At 44.2% G+C, this 13,955-nt stretch overlaps 2 protein-coding genes across 3 annotated transcripts in view; one reads left to right on the plus strand and one right to left on the minus strand.

Moving 5' to 3' along the window:
• The first annotated feature begins 3,701 nt into the window (after window positions 1–3,701).
• On the plus strand, window positions 3,702–9,988 carry LOC119325124 (phosphatidylinositol 4-phosphate 5-kinase 9-like). The gene is made up of 9 exons (XM_037598863.1): window positions 3,702–3,918; window positions 5,167–6,444; window positions 6,846–7,013; window positions 7,177–7,342; window positions 7,476–7,586; window positions 7,689–7,876; window positions 8,271–8,428; window positions 8,999–9,164; window positions 9,278–9,988. Exons 2-9 carry the CDS (start codon window positions 5,225–5,227, stop codon window positions 9,543–9,545), a joined length of 2,445 nt encoding a protein of 814 aa, XP_037454760.1. The 5' UTR covers window positions 3,702–3,918; window positions 5,167–5,224; the 3' UTR covers window positions 9,546–9,988.
• Window positions 9,989–10,359: 371 nt separating this feature from the next.
• Window positions 10,360–13,955, minus strand: part of LOC119325125 (NAC domain-containing protein 78-like) — a 4,623-nt gene continuing 1,027 nt past the window's right edge. The window contains exons 1-5 of one of the 2 annotated variants that reach the window (XM_037598864.1): window positions 13,403–13,507; window positions 12,644–12,874; window positions 11,427–12,164; window positions 11,244–11,319; window positions 10,360–11,131 (exon numbers count right to left, since the gene is read on the minus strand). In XM_037598864.1, the coding sequence (XP_037454761.1) occupies window positions 10,722–11,131; window positions 11,244–11,319; window positions 11,427–12,164; window positions 12,644–12,874; window positions 13,403–13,492 (1,545 nt within the window). In that variant the 5' untranslated portion in view covers window positions 13,493–13,507 and the 3' untranslated portion in view covers window positions 10,360–10,721. Of the gene's footprint in view, window positions 11,132–11,243; window positions 11,320–11,426; window positions 12,165–12,643; window positions 12,910–13,402; window positions 13,508–13,955 lie in introns of those variants that run through there. The other variant, XM_037598865.1, reaches the window with a different exon arrangement.

Here is a 13,955-nt window from a genome sequence, read left to right on the forward strand (position 1 = left end):
TTAGCCCGCGATATGGTTGAATGTTGTAGCTAGGTTGCCAAATTTTTGGCAATGCCAATGCTCTTTTTCCAATTTTAGTCCATTTTTCTTACCAACATTGGTTAATCATGGGCAGCTAAAAGATTAACCAAAAATAGCTAGAAAAGTTTTAAAGCTTTATAGTCGGAACTTTATAAGCTTGGCTCTCTCTATGTTGAAAACAACAGCTTGTAAAGTTCGAGGGAGTATAAGAAAACACCAACACCTACCCATGATTTCAAAAGGTGCAAAAGAGAAATCTTGCATGGTGTGAGCGCTTCGGAATATGTTCACCAGCTACGTGTCAGTTATGCTGCAAAATGCCCATGAAAAGGACAAAGTATGACCAACCGAAGCAAATCCAAAGAGTATTATCTCTTCCATTCTTTTTCTCTGAAAGTGCAACAGATGGTGACTTTTCTGTATAAAAAATAAAATAAAATCTTCTTCTTTTCTAAGTCCTGCCATATGTAACTTTAGATAGATATATATTTTGTGTGTGGAGCAACTTGACCCGTAAAGTATATGAGATCGATGCCTTTTGATTACTCGCATTTGATTAATCCAGGTGTTGCCACCACTCTAATATAAGCAACAAATCAAGAAGTTAATTAACTCGGCAATCGATGTGCAGAATCGATGCGATGTAATTACAGATTGATGAATGTTTAACTCTGAAAAAAGATCGATGAACGTAATTTATTTTGGTTGATTAGTTCCTTATTCCAAGTATGTATACTTGTTTCGGTTTTGTTGCCTGTGTAAGTTTGCATCTGTATTCATTTTCTCCTGCTCAATCCTTCGGTAAATTAGATGTAGCTAACCAGGCTCGCCGTTTGGTGTTTACCATCCAACTGTCATCTGTGCTTGCTAGCTAATGTTAATTGTACGCCATTGTGCATAGTCCGCACATCTGCAAAAGAAATTGTTTGCACAAATTTAAATCTTGGCGTGTAGCGCACAAGTGGCAGGATGGCCAACTGAGAAATTAACCATCGATTGCAATGTCACTGTCGCAATGGACCAGTAAGCATATAACTACTTATTCTAATTTAATAAAATTTAGAAGTCTATCATTGCATGGCTATGTGGTTGCCAAATTCATTTTTAGAAGAAAAAACTCACTGCTATCTAGACTAATGAATTAGGCAGAAAGTTTTGTCTGTTTCTGGTTTATCGTTTAATCTATTGTTTCGCAAAAAAGCATATACGTACGTACTCCTGCCAGCAAGTTATCTTTGGAGATGATGTCTGTTGATGTCTGCCGTGTATGTATTCAAAGGTAGCAAAAGTGGTCCTTGAGATGCCGGCAGTATCATATCTTACAGTTCATATCATCTGAGTTGTTTTTCATTGCCAAAGCATACATAATTTAACCGCCTATCGACAACACAACAACCTATGAGGAGGTTTATTATTGAGACGGACGAGCAACCCATCCAAATAGTTCCATTCCAATCTCCAATGAGATAACGGTGGCGGTGGTGATAACGACGATGACGATGGCGATTTAATATAATCAACATGCGGTAATTTACATGCCATGAAATGTGAGCCACGTCCTTTTCTTCTCCTCCATTGTCATGCGTTACCAAATATAGCAAGCTTTGCTTCCTTAATCTTACTAGTTTGTTAACGATAATATCTCTTGATTAAGTCTGAGTTTGCGGCGTACCGCGATTGGCTTTTCCCCATGACCCGTATCCAAACATTTCTTCCTTTGATATTGCACAAAAACTCTACATGGCTCCGTGTTAAGGCAAGGAGTATACAATTAAGATTACCGTCGAGGAACATAAAAATGAATATTGCTACTAGTCCATCCACCAATCGGAATGGTGTCGATTAAGATTACCGTAGTAGTATCAATATTTTTTTGCGAATATTAGTGCCAGTAGTTAACTTAGTCCTAAACCCGATCTCACGGGTTAATGAAGCCAGTGTTGGGCAGTGATATGATGTCGACGCATGCTTGCTCCTGCGTCCACTCCGACCACTTGCATGTGGGCAGCCCCTAGGGAAGGAGCTGTGGACATCTTTTTCTGTTGATGAAGGGGATGGTTTGACTCATGATGAGTGGATGCAAGTTGACCTGCCGAATGCCAATAGGATATACGGTGTGCCTCGAACGGGATAAACAACAAATGCCGAGATAATGGAATAACCAAATGAAATTTACAGAACCACCGCTCATAATTTTTGGTTACAACTATAATAATTGCAAATGGAAAATTCTTCCGAGGAGGGTTGCATGGTCCCATCTCGTGACAGTTTAGTTGCACTGTTCATCAAAGAAATGTATGACCATCCTTGCATAAGGCGTAACTTTTCTCTGAAAAATCCAGCACGAGCACTGACTAATTGTTTCGAAATTAGAAACATGTACTCTCTTTGTGAAATTTTATACGATGGCTTAGATAGCTAAAGTGGTGATATGAACGCTCTTACAAAAGTTTACGGAGGGGGAGGGAGCAAAACTTCATCTCAAAAAAGCATGTAAAACGATTATGTAAGGAAAGAATGTTGTCACGCACGAAGAACGTACATAGTAGCGGGCAGAAACCGGGCAGAATGTACTCACACCACCGTCGAGAGCGCGATGTGTCGCCGCGCTTGATTGGTACTCCCTCCGTTCCTAAGTACTCGTCGCTGAAATTGGATGTGTCTATAACTAAAAATACATCTGGATACATCCATACGTGCGACAGGTGATTCGGAACGGAGGGAGTAGATGATAATATTTCTTCACGAGCTCTCTATCTAACACGGACATGCTACGCACGGAGACGATTTAATCCGCAAGAAAATCGGTTGCTTCATTCGGTGATGATAGTAACGCTGTTCTCGTTCGGAAAACACCGTCCGTCTAGATCGTGCTCCCTCCGTCCCAAGATTATTTTTCTTAGATTTGTCTAGATACGGATATATCTAATACTAGAACGTGACTAGATACATCCGTGTTTAGACAAATCTAAGGCAAGAATTTTGGGACGGAGGAGTACAAAAAGAGAAGGAAAATGGTTTTTAATGATATATATGGTTTATGACATACTCCCTCAGTCCGGAAATACTTATCATTGAAATGGATGTATCTAGACGTATTTTGGTTGTAGATACATCCATTTTCATTCATTTTGATGACAAGTAATTCCGGACGGAGGGAGTATAATTTTTTTTGTAATTAAGTTTTGACATAAACCCGGACAGCGCAAGTAGGCCACTGGTCGTCCCTTGGATCCTAGTTTAGTGGGTTGGGCGGTGTGTGGAGGGTAAAAAATACTCCCTCCGTTCGGAATTACTTGTCTTAAAAATGAATGTATTTAGAACTAAAATAAATCTAGATACATCCATTTCCGCGATAAGTAATTCCGAATGGAGGGAGTAGTAGCCCTATGAGGATCCTGGCAGGAGGTAGCTGACAGATCCTGGCAGGATCATCGACCAGAGCCAAAGCCAAAGGCAAAGCGTAAGTAAATCTGCGACAGTGCGCTAGTACTAATTTCGAATAACCAAGTCCCAGGTCCATCATGGACTAGTAGTTAATCATGCAGGCGGGCAGGCGGTTTAGTGTAGTACTCTACTTAATTAGTGTGGGCGGGCGGGCCTAAAAGATCCAGCAGCAGCAGCAGCGACGGGCAGTGGCAGGACTAGTACTAGTACAACGGCAGCGGCAGTAGTTTAGGGAGGCACATTTCACACTCACGTCCTCATTCCCTTCCGCCCGCGGCCTCCCTCCGACTCCACTCGATCCCTCACGCGTCGTCGTCGTCTTCCTCCTCCTCACGCTCACGCGTCGTCGTCGTCGTCGTCTTCCTCCGCGCCCGGAACCCCCACGCATCCCCGGCCGGTGCCCCGAATCGCGCGCGCGCTCCTGGCCTGCAACCGCCACGCCACGCTACGGTACGGCAACCCCCTTCCATCTACCCGCTCGCTTACGCCTCGATCCGCTCTCGCCTCCTCCGCGTGCCGTGGATTCATGCCAACCGCCCAACGGAACGGAACGGCTCCTCGTGGCGGCCGGGTTCATCCCCTCCCCTGCCCGCCCCTCCTCGCGGGGGTTCGTCTCCGTCGGTTTCCCTTCCTTCATCCACCAATCGAATCGTGTGTTGATTTGGTGCGGACATGGATTGATCCCCCGTGCCGAACTCGACTGGACTGGACTGGACTGGATTGGACTGGATTGGACTGGATTGGTCGCTTGCCTCTGTTCCTTGTTTTAATTAACCGTTCCTTGTTTCTGCCCCCCACCGGGGTGGGATTTGTTCGTGGATGACCACCAGTAACACGCGCGGATATGAACAAATATTGGTTGGTCCAGTCCGGCGATACAAGATCGTCCTCCACCATCACTTCGCTCCATGTCTGTTCCGTCCATGGGGGTTTGTTTCCGGATGACCACTAACAATACACTTTAATGTTTTAACTCAGGCACAACCGTATGCATGATCCAATTATGGATTGCTGTGTGGGTGGGTGGCTGGCTGGCCCTACGCTCCTCCATCAGTTCGCCCTGTTTCTAGCCTAGCTATTTGTTTCTGGATATATTAAGCACTGATACACTTTGATGTCTTGGGGACTTTTTGGTACGGATATAATACGATCCAATGATAGATAGATTGGTGGGTGGTGGACCTGTGATCCTCCATTCACTTCAGCTCCCCTCTGCTTTCTTTATACCTACCTACTTGTTTTCGTCTTCTGCGCGGATTTATTTATCCGTCCTCTGGATTTTATTCATTCCCTAGATACACCATCAGTCCGGCTTCTTAGCTTGATCTTCGACCATGGAAATCGCGCGCAGCAGGGCCTGACTGCCACTCCTGTGTACATAGTGCAGCTTTTGCTCATGTTTTTATGCTGGATTGCTCTTGGTTTGATTTCCGCCCGATGATGTGGTTGACCAAATTGGGTATGTTCCAGTTAGGCATTCAGGAGACAGTGCGTGTGTTTCAAAATTCAGACATGTGTGTTGTGCTGCTGTACAGATTTTGCTGAGGGTTTTTTCAGTGCCAGCTTTACCGTTGCAGCCTCGATGTTCACTCAAGTTTCACTATGACTATCTATTCTCATGAGAATATTTTCCGAAAATCTTACTCACTGGACCAGATGTTAAGTATTACTCACTGATCTTATATAACTTCTGTGCAGATTGTAGTCTGAATCTATCTTCTCCGCTTTTGCGGACGAGTCCTGCTCTTGGGTATGCATGACACCCCCGGTGGCCCTTCGGAACGAGCTACAGGGGGTCTCCAGTTCTGCAAGGGCTGATCTGTTCCGAGGCGCCAGTTGCAACATCGAGAGTGAGGTGCTGGCAACTTTGGCAAATGGCCAGGACCCACATGCTTCAGGCACAAGCACCGGTTTCAGAGTCAGACACATTAGGCTCCCCAGCGGGGACACCTACTCCGGTACATTGCTGGGAAGCACGCCGGAGGGTTCAGGGCGGTATACCTGGTCAGATGGTACTATTTATGATGGCGAGTGGAGGACGGGGATGAGGCATGGGCAAGGAAAGACTCTGTGGCCGTCCGGAGCCAGCTATGAGGGCGAGTATGCCGGTGGGTACATATATGGTGAAGGCACATACACTGGACAGGATAACATCGTCTACAAGGGACGGTGGAAGCTGAATCGTAAGCATGGTCTCGGATGCCAGACGTATCCTAATGGAGACATGTTCCAAGGTTCTTGGATTCAGGGAGAAATACAGGGTCACGGAAAGTATACATGGGGAAATGGAAACACATACACCGGCAATATGAAAAATGGCAAGATGTCTGGAAAAGGAACATTTACTTGGAAAAATGGTGATTCGTACGAAGGCAACTGGTTAGATGGCATGATGCATGGGTACGGTATCTATACATGGAGTGATTGTGGGTACTATGTCGGAACCTGGACCAGGGGATTGAAGGATGGGAAAGGTACATTATATCCTAGTGGTTGCAGAGTGCCTGCTGGTGATGAGCTGTATATAAAGAACCTAAGGAACAGAGGTGTGCTGCCTGACCCTAGAAGGCAGAACCATGGTTCACGCATACTTCACTCTTCGTCAGTTGACATGGGAAATATGAAGGTTGGCATAAATCGGGACTCTGCCTCGTCTAGAAGGAACTCAAGTGATTCAAGAAATGTGTCCTTGGAAAGAAGGTGGAGTCTTGAGGTAGCTATTGAGAAATTCATTGGAAATGAAAATAGTGAAACATCTGAAAACGTTGATGATTCTGAGTTGCCTATACTTGAAAGGGAATACATGCAAGGTGTTCTAATCAGCGAGGTAGTACTTGACAGGAGTTTTTCGGGCTCATCCAAGAAGGCAAAGCGCCGGCAGAAGAAGACGGTGAGAGAGACTAAAAAACCCGGAGAGGCAATAATTAAGGGTCATAGAAGCTATGATCTAATGCTAAGCTTGCAGCTTGGAATCAGGTAATGCCTCCAGTGCTGCTCCTCTCATTGAATGTACCGTTTGAAGTTTTTTTTTTTGCGGGTAATACCATTTGAAATGTTGATAAATAGCTCGCTTTTCGTATACTGTCTGGTAAATGAGGCTAGTCATCTACCTTGTAATTGCATTTAGTGCGATTCTAGCAAAAGTTCGACAACAAATCATTATTTCTCTTCTGAAAAGTAACAGTGCAAGACTTAGCTGTGCTAGCTGGTGGTCGTTACTAGAAAAAACCCTAGTCCAACAGCTTTGCAACCAGCAGCGTTTATTGCCTCTTTCTGATGGGACATATGCATTTTAAATTAATAACAGAGCATGATGTTGAAACATCTGGCAGGCATAAGTATATATTCTGTAATGTTGATTCTGCTATTGTCTTTAGGTACACAGTTGGAAAGATAACACCCATTCAAAAACGTGAAGTTCGTGCTTCAGATTTTGGTCCAAGAGCAAGTTTCTGGATGAACTTCCCAAAGGAAGGATCGCGACTTACTCCTTCGCATCCTGCAGAGGATTTTAAATGGAAGGACTATTGCCCCATGGTCTTCAGGTTCGTTATACTGATTGACCTTTCATGCCTGTATGTATGTCTGAGTGAGGAATGCAGATTCATGTAGTCTTTTGAATTTTTGTTTACTTACGTAACTTCTAATTCATAATCTTCTTTTTGCTGCATTCATCAACTATAAAATAGTCTGATTTCATTTATGTAGAAACTTGAGAGAGATGTTCAAGATTGACGCTGCAGATTATATGATCTCCATATGTGGAAATTCTGCACTTAGGGAGCTATCTTCTCCTGGAAAGAGTGGAAGTGTATTTTTCCTATCACAAGATGATCGGTTCATGATTAAGACTCTCCGGAAATCTGAAGTGCAGGTACCTTTTTCTATCTGGACTTCTCATAAGTTTTGGTAGGAAATTATGTATTGTAGCTTGTTTTGTGTTTTACTGATTTATATATCATGTAGTACTAGTGTAATTTGAATGTTTGATGACTCTGATTCTGCAGGTTCTTTTACGAATGCTTCCAAACTATTATAATCATGTCCATACTTACGAGAACACACTCATAACTAAGTTTTTTGGCCTGCACAGGGTAAAACCTTCTAGTGGTCAAAAGGTAATTATCATCAACTTATGCACACATCTCTCTGGAGGTTTTCCTTGTTCATGTTCCTATTTATGGAGTAATAAACCTTGTTTATTGTTTGCAAATTTGCAGTTCCGTTTTGTTGTAATGGGAAATATGTTCTGCACAGAATTAAGAATTCACCGGAGATTTGATTTGAAAGGTTCATCCTTAGGCCGTTCTACTGACAAAATTGAAATCGACGAGAACACAACTCTGAAGGATTTGGATCTGAACTACTCCTTTTATCTTGAACCTTCCTGGCGAGAGGCTCTACTTAAGTGAGTGTGGTTTCTCTGAAAATCGTCTTTGCTTACTGAGATATGGTCTTGTGGCATAACTGCATTGTATTTGGTGATGTGTTTCTTTTGGGTTGTTGTTCAGCTAGTATAATACTATAAATGTTGAACTTAAGTGTATTATAACTTGCTGAAATATGTTATCCACCTTGTTAGCAAAGATAGAGATGACAAACATATAAAAAGTATTGTGAAGAGATTTCTGGTGAAAATATGCAGTTAACATCCAGTCCAGCGTGTGTTGTGCTCATTTTTCAGATTTTTGTGCAGAATTTGCCTAAAACTAATTTTGCACCAATTGACCAAGAAATATCCAGTATGATCAAGTTTCGCCTTATTGTAGTGTTTCATGCATTGTCGTTCTTCTTCTTTTCAGGCAGATAAAGACTGATAGCGAATTTCTGAAGTCACAACGGATAATGGATTACAGTCTACTGCTTGGTGTCCATTACAGAGCTCCGCAGCACCTACGAACACGTGCATCGTATCGTCGAACCATGACAGCAGAGAGATTAACAGTTCTTTCAGAAGAAGGTAAAACACACCTTTACCTGCCGGTTAATGGGTTTTATCAACATGTTACTATCTAGATGGGATAAATGTTGTTTCTTCAGTTTCAATGATCTTCAACTTTCGGGTATAATAAACATTGCAGCTATTAATAGTACCAACTCTTGTGCTTCAGAGTATCCACGGCTATTCACACTTTCACAGACAGTAGATCTGTGGGTGGGTGTCATAGTGTCACTACCAGATCATGGCATGTGTCGTATCTACTTACCGTGTCACCGGGTCTTTCAGTAGGTTGTCACTGGGGTTCTGGATGGGAGGGCTTCCATTGAGCTGTACACATCAGAAATAATCTAACAGACCCGTGAACTTGGTACCCACTGTCTGATGATAGATCTTGTCGAGTCAGGTCGCTGTCAGTTGGGGTACATGCTGGGATGCCCAAATTAGTCTGATATAGTTGCTCCTTTCTGTGATATGCCTTGTTCCCTTTTCTTTCTGTATGGACCTCCTGCAGTTCTATGTTCAGTTCTTGTTCTTGTTATGATATGACCAGGAGAACATATTTTCATTGTCCACAATGATCTTGTGCAGATGCCCAGGAGGATGATGCTTTTAACTACCCAGAAGGATTGGTTCTGGTTCAAAGAGCAAACGACGAGAACAGTGTGGTCGTTGGGCCTCACATAAGGGGAAGCCGGTTGCGGTCGTCGGCTGCTGGGTTCGGGGAAGTGGATCTCCTGCTTCCAGGCACAGCCAGGTGAGGCTCATTTCGATCACTATTCTGTAACTTCTATATTCGCGTTGCAAGCTGCACACACATGCACAAAGTGGGTGCTTTCGGTGACTGGGCGTCTCCCTTTTCTTTGGCAGGGTCCAGATCCAGCTGGGGGTGAACATGCCCGCGAGGGCGGAGCAGATCCCCAAGGAGGAGGACAGCAAGTCGTTCTACGAGGTGTACGACGTGGTGCTGTACCTGGGCATCATCGACATCCTGCAGGAGTACAACATCACCAAGAAGATCGAGCACGCCGTCAAGTCGATGCAGTACGACTCGGTCTCCATCTCCGCGGTCGACCCCGAGTTCTACTCGGAGCGCTTCCTCAAGTTCATCCAGACCGTCTTCCCCGAGAACTCGTAGCGCCTCGGCCCACCATCCGTCAACCAGTGAACGCTCCATTTCCCTGCCATGGCATGATCCTGTGTACAGAACGAGGAACGAGGGCGTCCGCAGAGGGTCTTCTGGAGGGCTGGAATTTTTTTTTCAAGCATGAGCACAAACCATGTCTTTATTCTGGGAATGAAGGTGGCATGGCTGGGTTATGGAGCATGGAGAATCCACCGGTGTCCCGCTGTGGAAGAGAGGAGGAGCGTCCGACTTTCTGCGCGAATATGTGTGTCCGTCGAGATCAGGAGCGATGTGCTGGGCATCTGGAAGATGTCGGGAATAGATTCTTGGTCTACTTTTGTTGTTCGTTTCTTTTGCAAGCAGTGCTGCTAGTGTTCTCTAGGAACACACCTGTATAAAGAACCACTACCCAAAGATGAAAACTGAATTTCCAACACGATTGCTGCCACTGGAAATGCTGTGCACACAGGTGGCTCCTACCGTTTCAACGGTGCTTCTTGCAAGAGGATGCACAGGGTTTGGACTCCACACTGCCTCCATACATGCATCAGGGCAAGATATGACCTAGATCGCCGACGTCGTAGGAGCCATGGACTAAGGAAGCTAGGAGACGAGAGGAACAACGTTCATGCAAACACTCCCTATCATTTCCCCTCTTCCATGGCTTCTTGCAATCTACATATCAAGAGAGAACCAAAAGATTGGGTGCTTCCATGCAAAAACTGTTATCCAGGAACATCGACAATCTTCCGTCGCTGTGAATGCAGACAAACGGACGAGACAGAAAACCATCTTCGAGTATCAAGACTTGGTGCTAATAGAGACGGAAAATCAACACGCCAAACAACCAAGAGGTACCATGGTTTATAATCAATGTTACAATCGTTCGGGTTTCCAAACACTCTGAGCAGCGACCAAATAAACAGAATAAATTACAGGTCCTAGGATGAAGCACAAAGGTCCCAGCACCGAGCGCGTGCAAAGCGACCGGGGCTTTCTCCAGTTCGAGAGCTTATTTGCTTTTACTATACCTCTCACCAAGTCAGGATCGTATGACATTGACAAACTAAGTGCGTAAAAGTAAAACTGTCTTCGAGTCGTTTGCTCCCACGCCGTCGTCGAGGGGGCACAGCCATGTATGGTTCCGCTAAACCAGAATAAGAACGGCCCCGGGGGCGGGCCCTTAACTTACCTGCTGTAGATGCAGGACCCTACTTTGAAACTCAACATGAGGATCATGGCCGAGACAAAGAAGAGGTACAGGCCGCCGCGCAGCACCGTCGGCACGGTGCTCACCCGTGTGGTGGCTGGCTCGTCGTCAAAAGTAATGGACTTCGTAGACACGTTGCTCTCCACCGTGAAAGAAAGGAGCAGATTGAAGACTCCATTCTTCTGCAGGGGCCAGTGGTCCGAGTTATCGGCGTGGTCACCGAGCTGGACGATGCCCGCTGTGACACGAATCTGACTAGGCCCGCTGAGCGCGGCGATGGATTTTCCTGTGGTTGGCGGGAATTCCGAAGCCATTGCAGGTGGGGCTGGGTATGAACCCAGCATGTTTGTGAAGTATCTTTTGCCAGCATTGTCATCCATTGGCACATCTGGAGCACCAAAATACACAGAATTTCATAAATGGTGAGGTCGTCCAGTGTGTATTCACCAATTGCCTAAGAAGAATCTGGAAGCACAGCACTGAATATCTTAAAACTGTACCTGGAACCATGGTGTCTGGATAAAGGTTCTCATGGGAACCAGACGAAGACGCGCCATATTGAGCCTTTGCTTCATCCTGCAGAGAAGTAGCACCATAGGCGATCACCAGCAACTAATTATTAGCCTAGACTTTTTGTTTAGGAATATTAAGTAAGAGAAACTTGTTACTGTTCTGAAGCATACCTTCTGGTCAAAGTTCGATGCTGCTGGAAGTTGAGAATTAGAGCCGTCAACTGGGCCCAAAAGATTTGAACTGAAATCGTCATCTGAGGCATTTAAGAGAGCCATGATATCATCATCCTCAAAGAGAGAAATGTCATCCACATTTACATAACCATCCTTTCCAACTTCCCATTTGTGATCGCTTGATGTCTCATAAAACGGCGCGTTGTCATCCAATTGCTGTGGAAATGGCAGACCATTGGGTTGCAAATACAAGTTCTGCTCATCCGAAGGACAGGCTTGCTGCAGTCCTGAATACAAGTTCTGGTCATCTGAAGGACAAGCTTGCTGCTGTCCTGAATACGCATTGGCATCATTTCCCATGTCAAAGAACTCCTCATCACTAAGAGTCCTATTGGCATGGTTTCGATTACCATAAGTTCTCATAGGATAAGATGCCTGATCACCAATTGAAGGGTCACTCCACATGGTATGGCCAGCCTGACGTACATATCCATCATCTTGATTATGGCATCCAGACAAATCCGCAAGACTGAAGTGATCATCAAGGGGACTCTGCTCTTCAGGTTCACCTGTATTGTCAACACTGACATCTGACACAGGCTCCTGCAGAATCTCGTTCAGAGGAACATCACCGTCAGCATAGCTGCCCATGCCAGTCTCATTAAAATCTTGAACTTGGAGAGGAGCAATTGCTTGGAGAGGAGCAATTTCTTGTGGGATGAGCACTTCTGGGGTCTGAATGATGGAAAACAGTAACAAAGTAAATATTGGTGTGTTCAAACACGAACAATAGAAAATGGTTCACTGAGCACTGGATAGTTGGTAAGAGGAACAATTTCCACACAATAGGCGGAATGGTACCTATGCACAGGAAAATGTCAATAATGAAAAATAAAAGAATTTGTATGATATATGTAACCTAATTAGTTTTCAGTGTCAACTTGAGTGAAGACTGGGTTCAGCAGGCATATATGTAATATACTCCCTCCGTCCCAAAATTCTTGTCTTAGATTTGTCTAGATACCGATGTACGTAATACTAAAATGTGACTTGATACATCCGTATTTAGACAAATCTAAGACAAGAATTTTGAGACGGAGGGAGTAGTTAATTAGCTAAACGGTAAATAGATACGGTCGCATGTGAACCGGGCTCTAGTTTCCAATTCTAGCTAACTAATATCTCACAGAAGGATAACAAAGACATGATCTTACTTGCACAAACTCATTAATTCCAGAAAATATGTGCTCATCTTCCACATTCGATTCCGCACTAGCAGCATCCGTGATCGCAAGCATTTCAGTGGATGTACCACTGGTAGGTGTATTCTCAATTGCATCATCCTCGTCTTCCCATTCCTCCTCCATGTATGGTGCACCATACTGTGCTCCATTCTGAGGCCCAGATCCAACCTTCTGGAAGATTCTACACACCACATGCATATCCTGCGCACCCAGAAGGAGAATAAACATCATAATATCAAAGGAATTCTGCATTTTAACCACACAAAAAATGGGACAGCTCCCAAAAACATATGATAATGGCATATACACAATAATCCGTACTACAAGCTTATTGTTCTGAAGGGCCAAAGAGAAAGAACAACATTGTTTCAGATCAAGTCGTCAAGTAGAAGAAATACAGTGAGTCAAGACATGAAGTAGCTTAAAGAAAAACTAATCAATATTATCAATGATATAACATTTAACAAGAGAAGCAATTAACTGTGTGAAAAGCATGTTCCGAGCCATCTAACCAGGCAAGAACAAATTTGTCATCTCCAAAGGCCGTCTACTTTATTATCATACTACTGATGCAATAGAAGTAGAACAACACCCGACGCAGAAGACCTCTACACTCTCATGCAACAAGGACCTAGACACATGTAAGCTCATGAGCTGTAACCCCTGGTATCCAAAGAGATGATGATTTAGTGAGGGGTCTTCACCTAAGATTGAGATTCCAGGAAATACCACTTTGATTTGGAGTGATATTTGCTGAATTCCCCTCCCATGGTGAGGCTCCACTCCATGCAAGCAAGGTAGAGCTAGATAGTGAATCATCAAACTAAAACCCACTCTGGCAATTATACAAGATCCATCCTCTGAAAAACACAACCTTCTGGTCAAGAATTACTACTAAGATTGTAGAGCTGGGCAGTTGACAATCAAAGCACAGCCAACTCTGGTAAGCATATCAGGTCCATCCTCAGCACCAATATTAGCACCGAGACCAGCCGCACGGCACAGACACAACCTTCTGGTCAAGAATTACTAAGATTTTAGAGCTAGACAGTCCATCCTCATGGCTACTAACACCGAGACTGTCAAATTCAGTGTGGATTCACATTGCAGGCTACAGCAAACTTAACACAGCATCCCCTGCTTTCACAAGGGATGGTTATTTATGAAACGATTGCTAAATCTGTAAACTTTAGATTGTCAACTAGCCACCCACGACCCACTCTATCTAGCAAGTAAATCAATCAGGTTCATCCTCTCTTTTTTTCGCAAAAAAAAAAAAATC

Source organism: Triticum dicoccoides, chromosome 6B, assembly GCF_002162155.2.
Source record: "Triticum dicoccoides isolate Atlit2015 ecotype Zavitan chromosome 6B, WEW_v2.0, whole genome shotgun sequence".
NCBI classification, from domain to species: Eukaryota; Viridiplantae; Streptophyta; class Magnoliopsida; order Poales; family Poaceae; genus Triticum; species Triticum dicoccoides.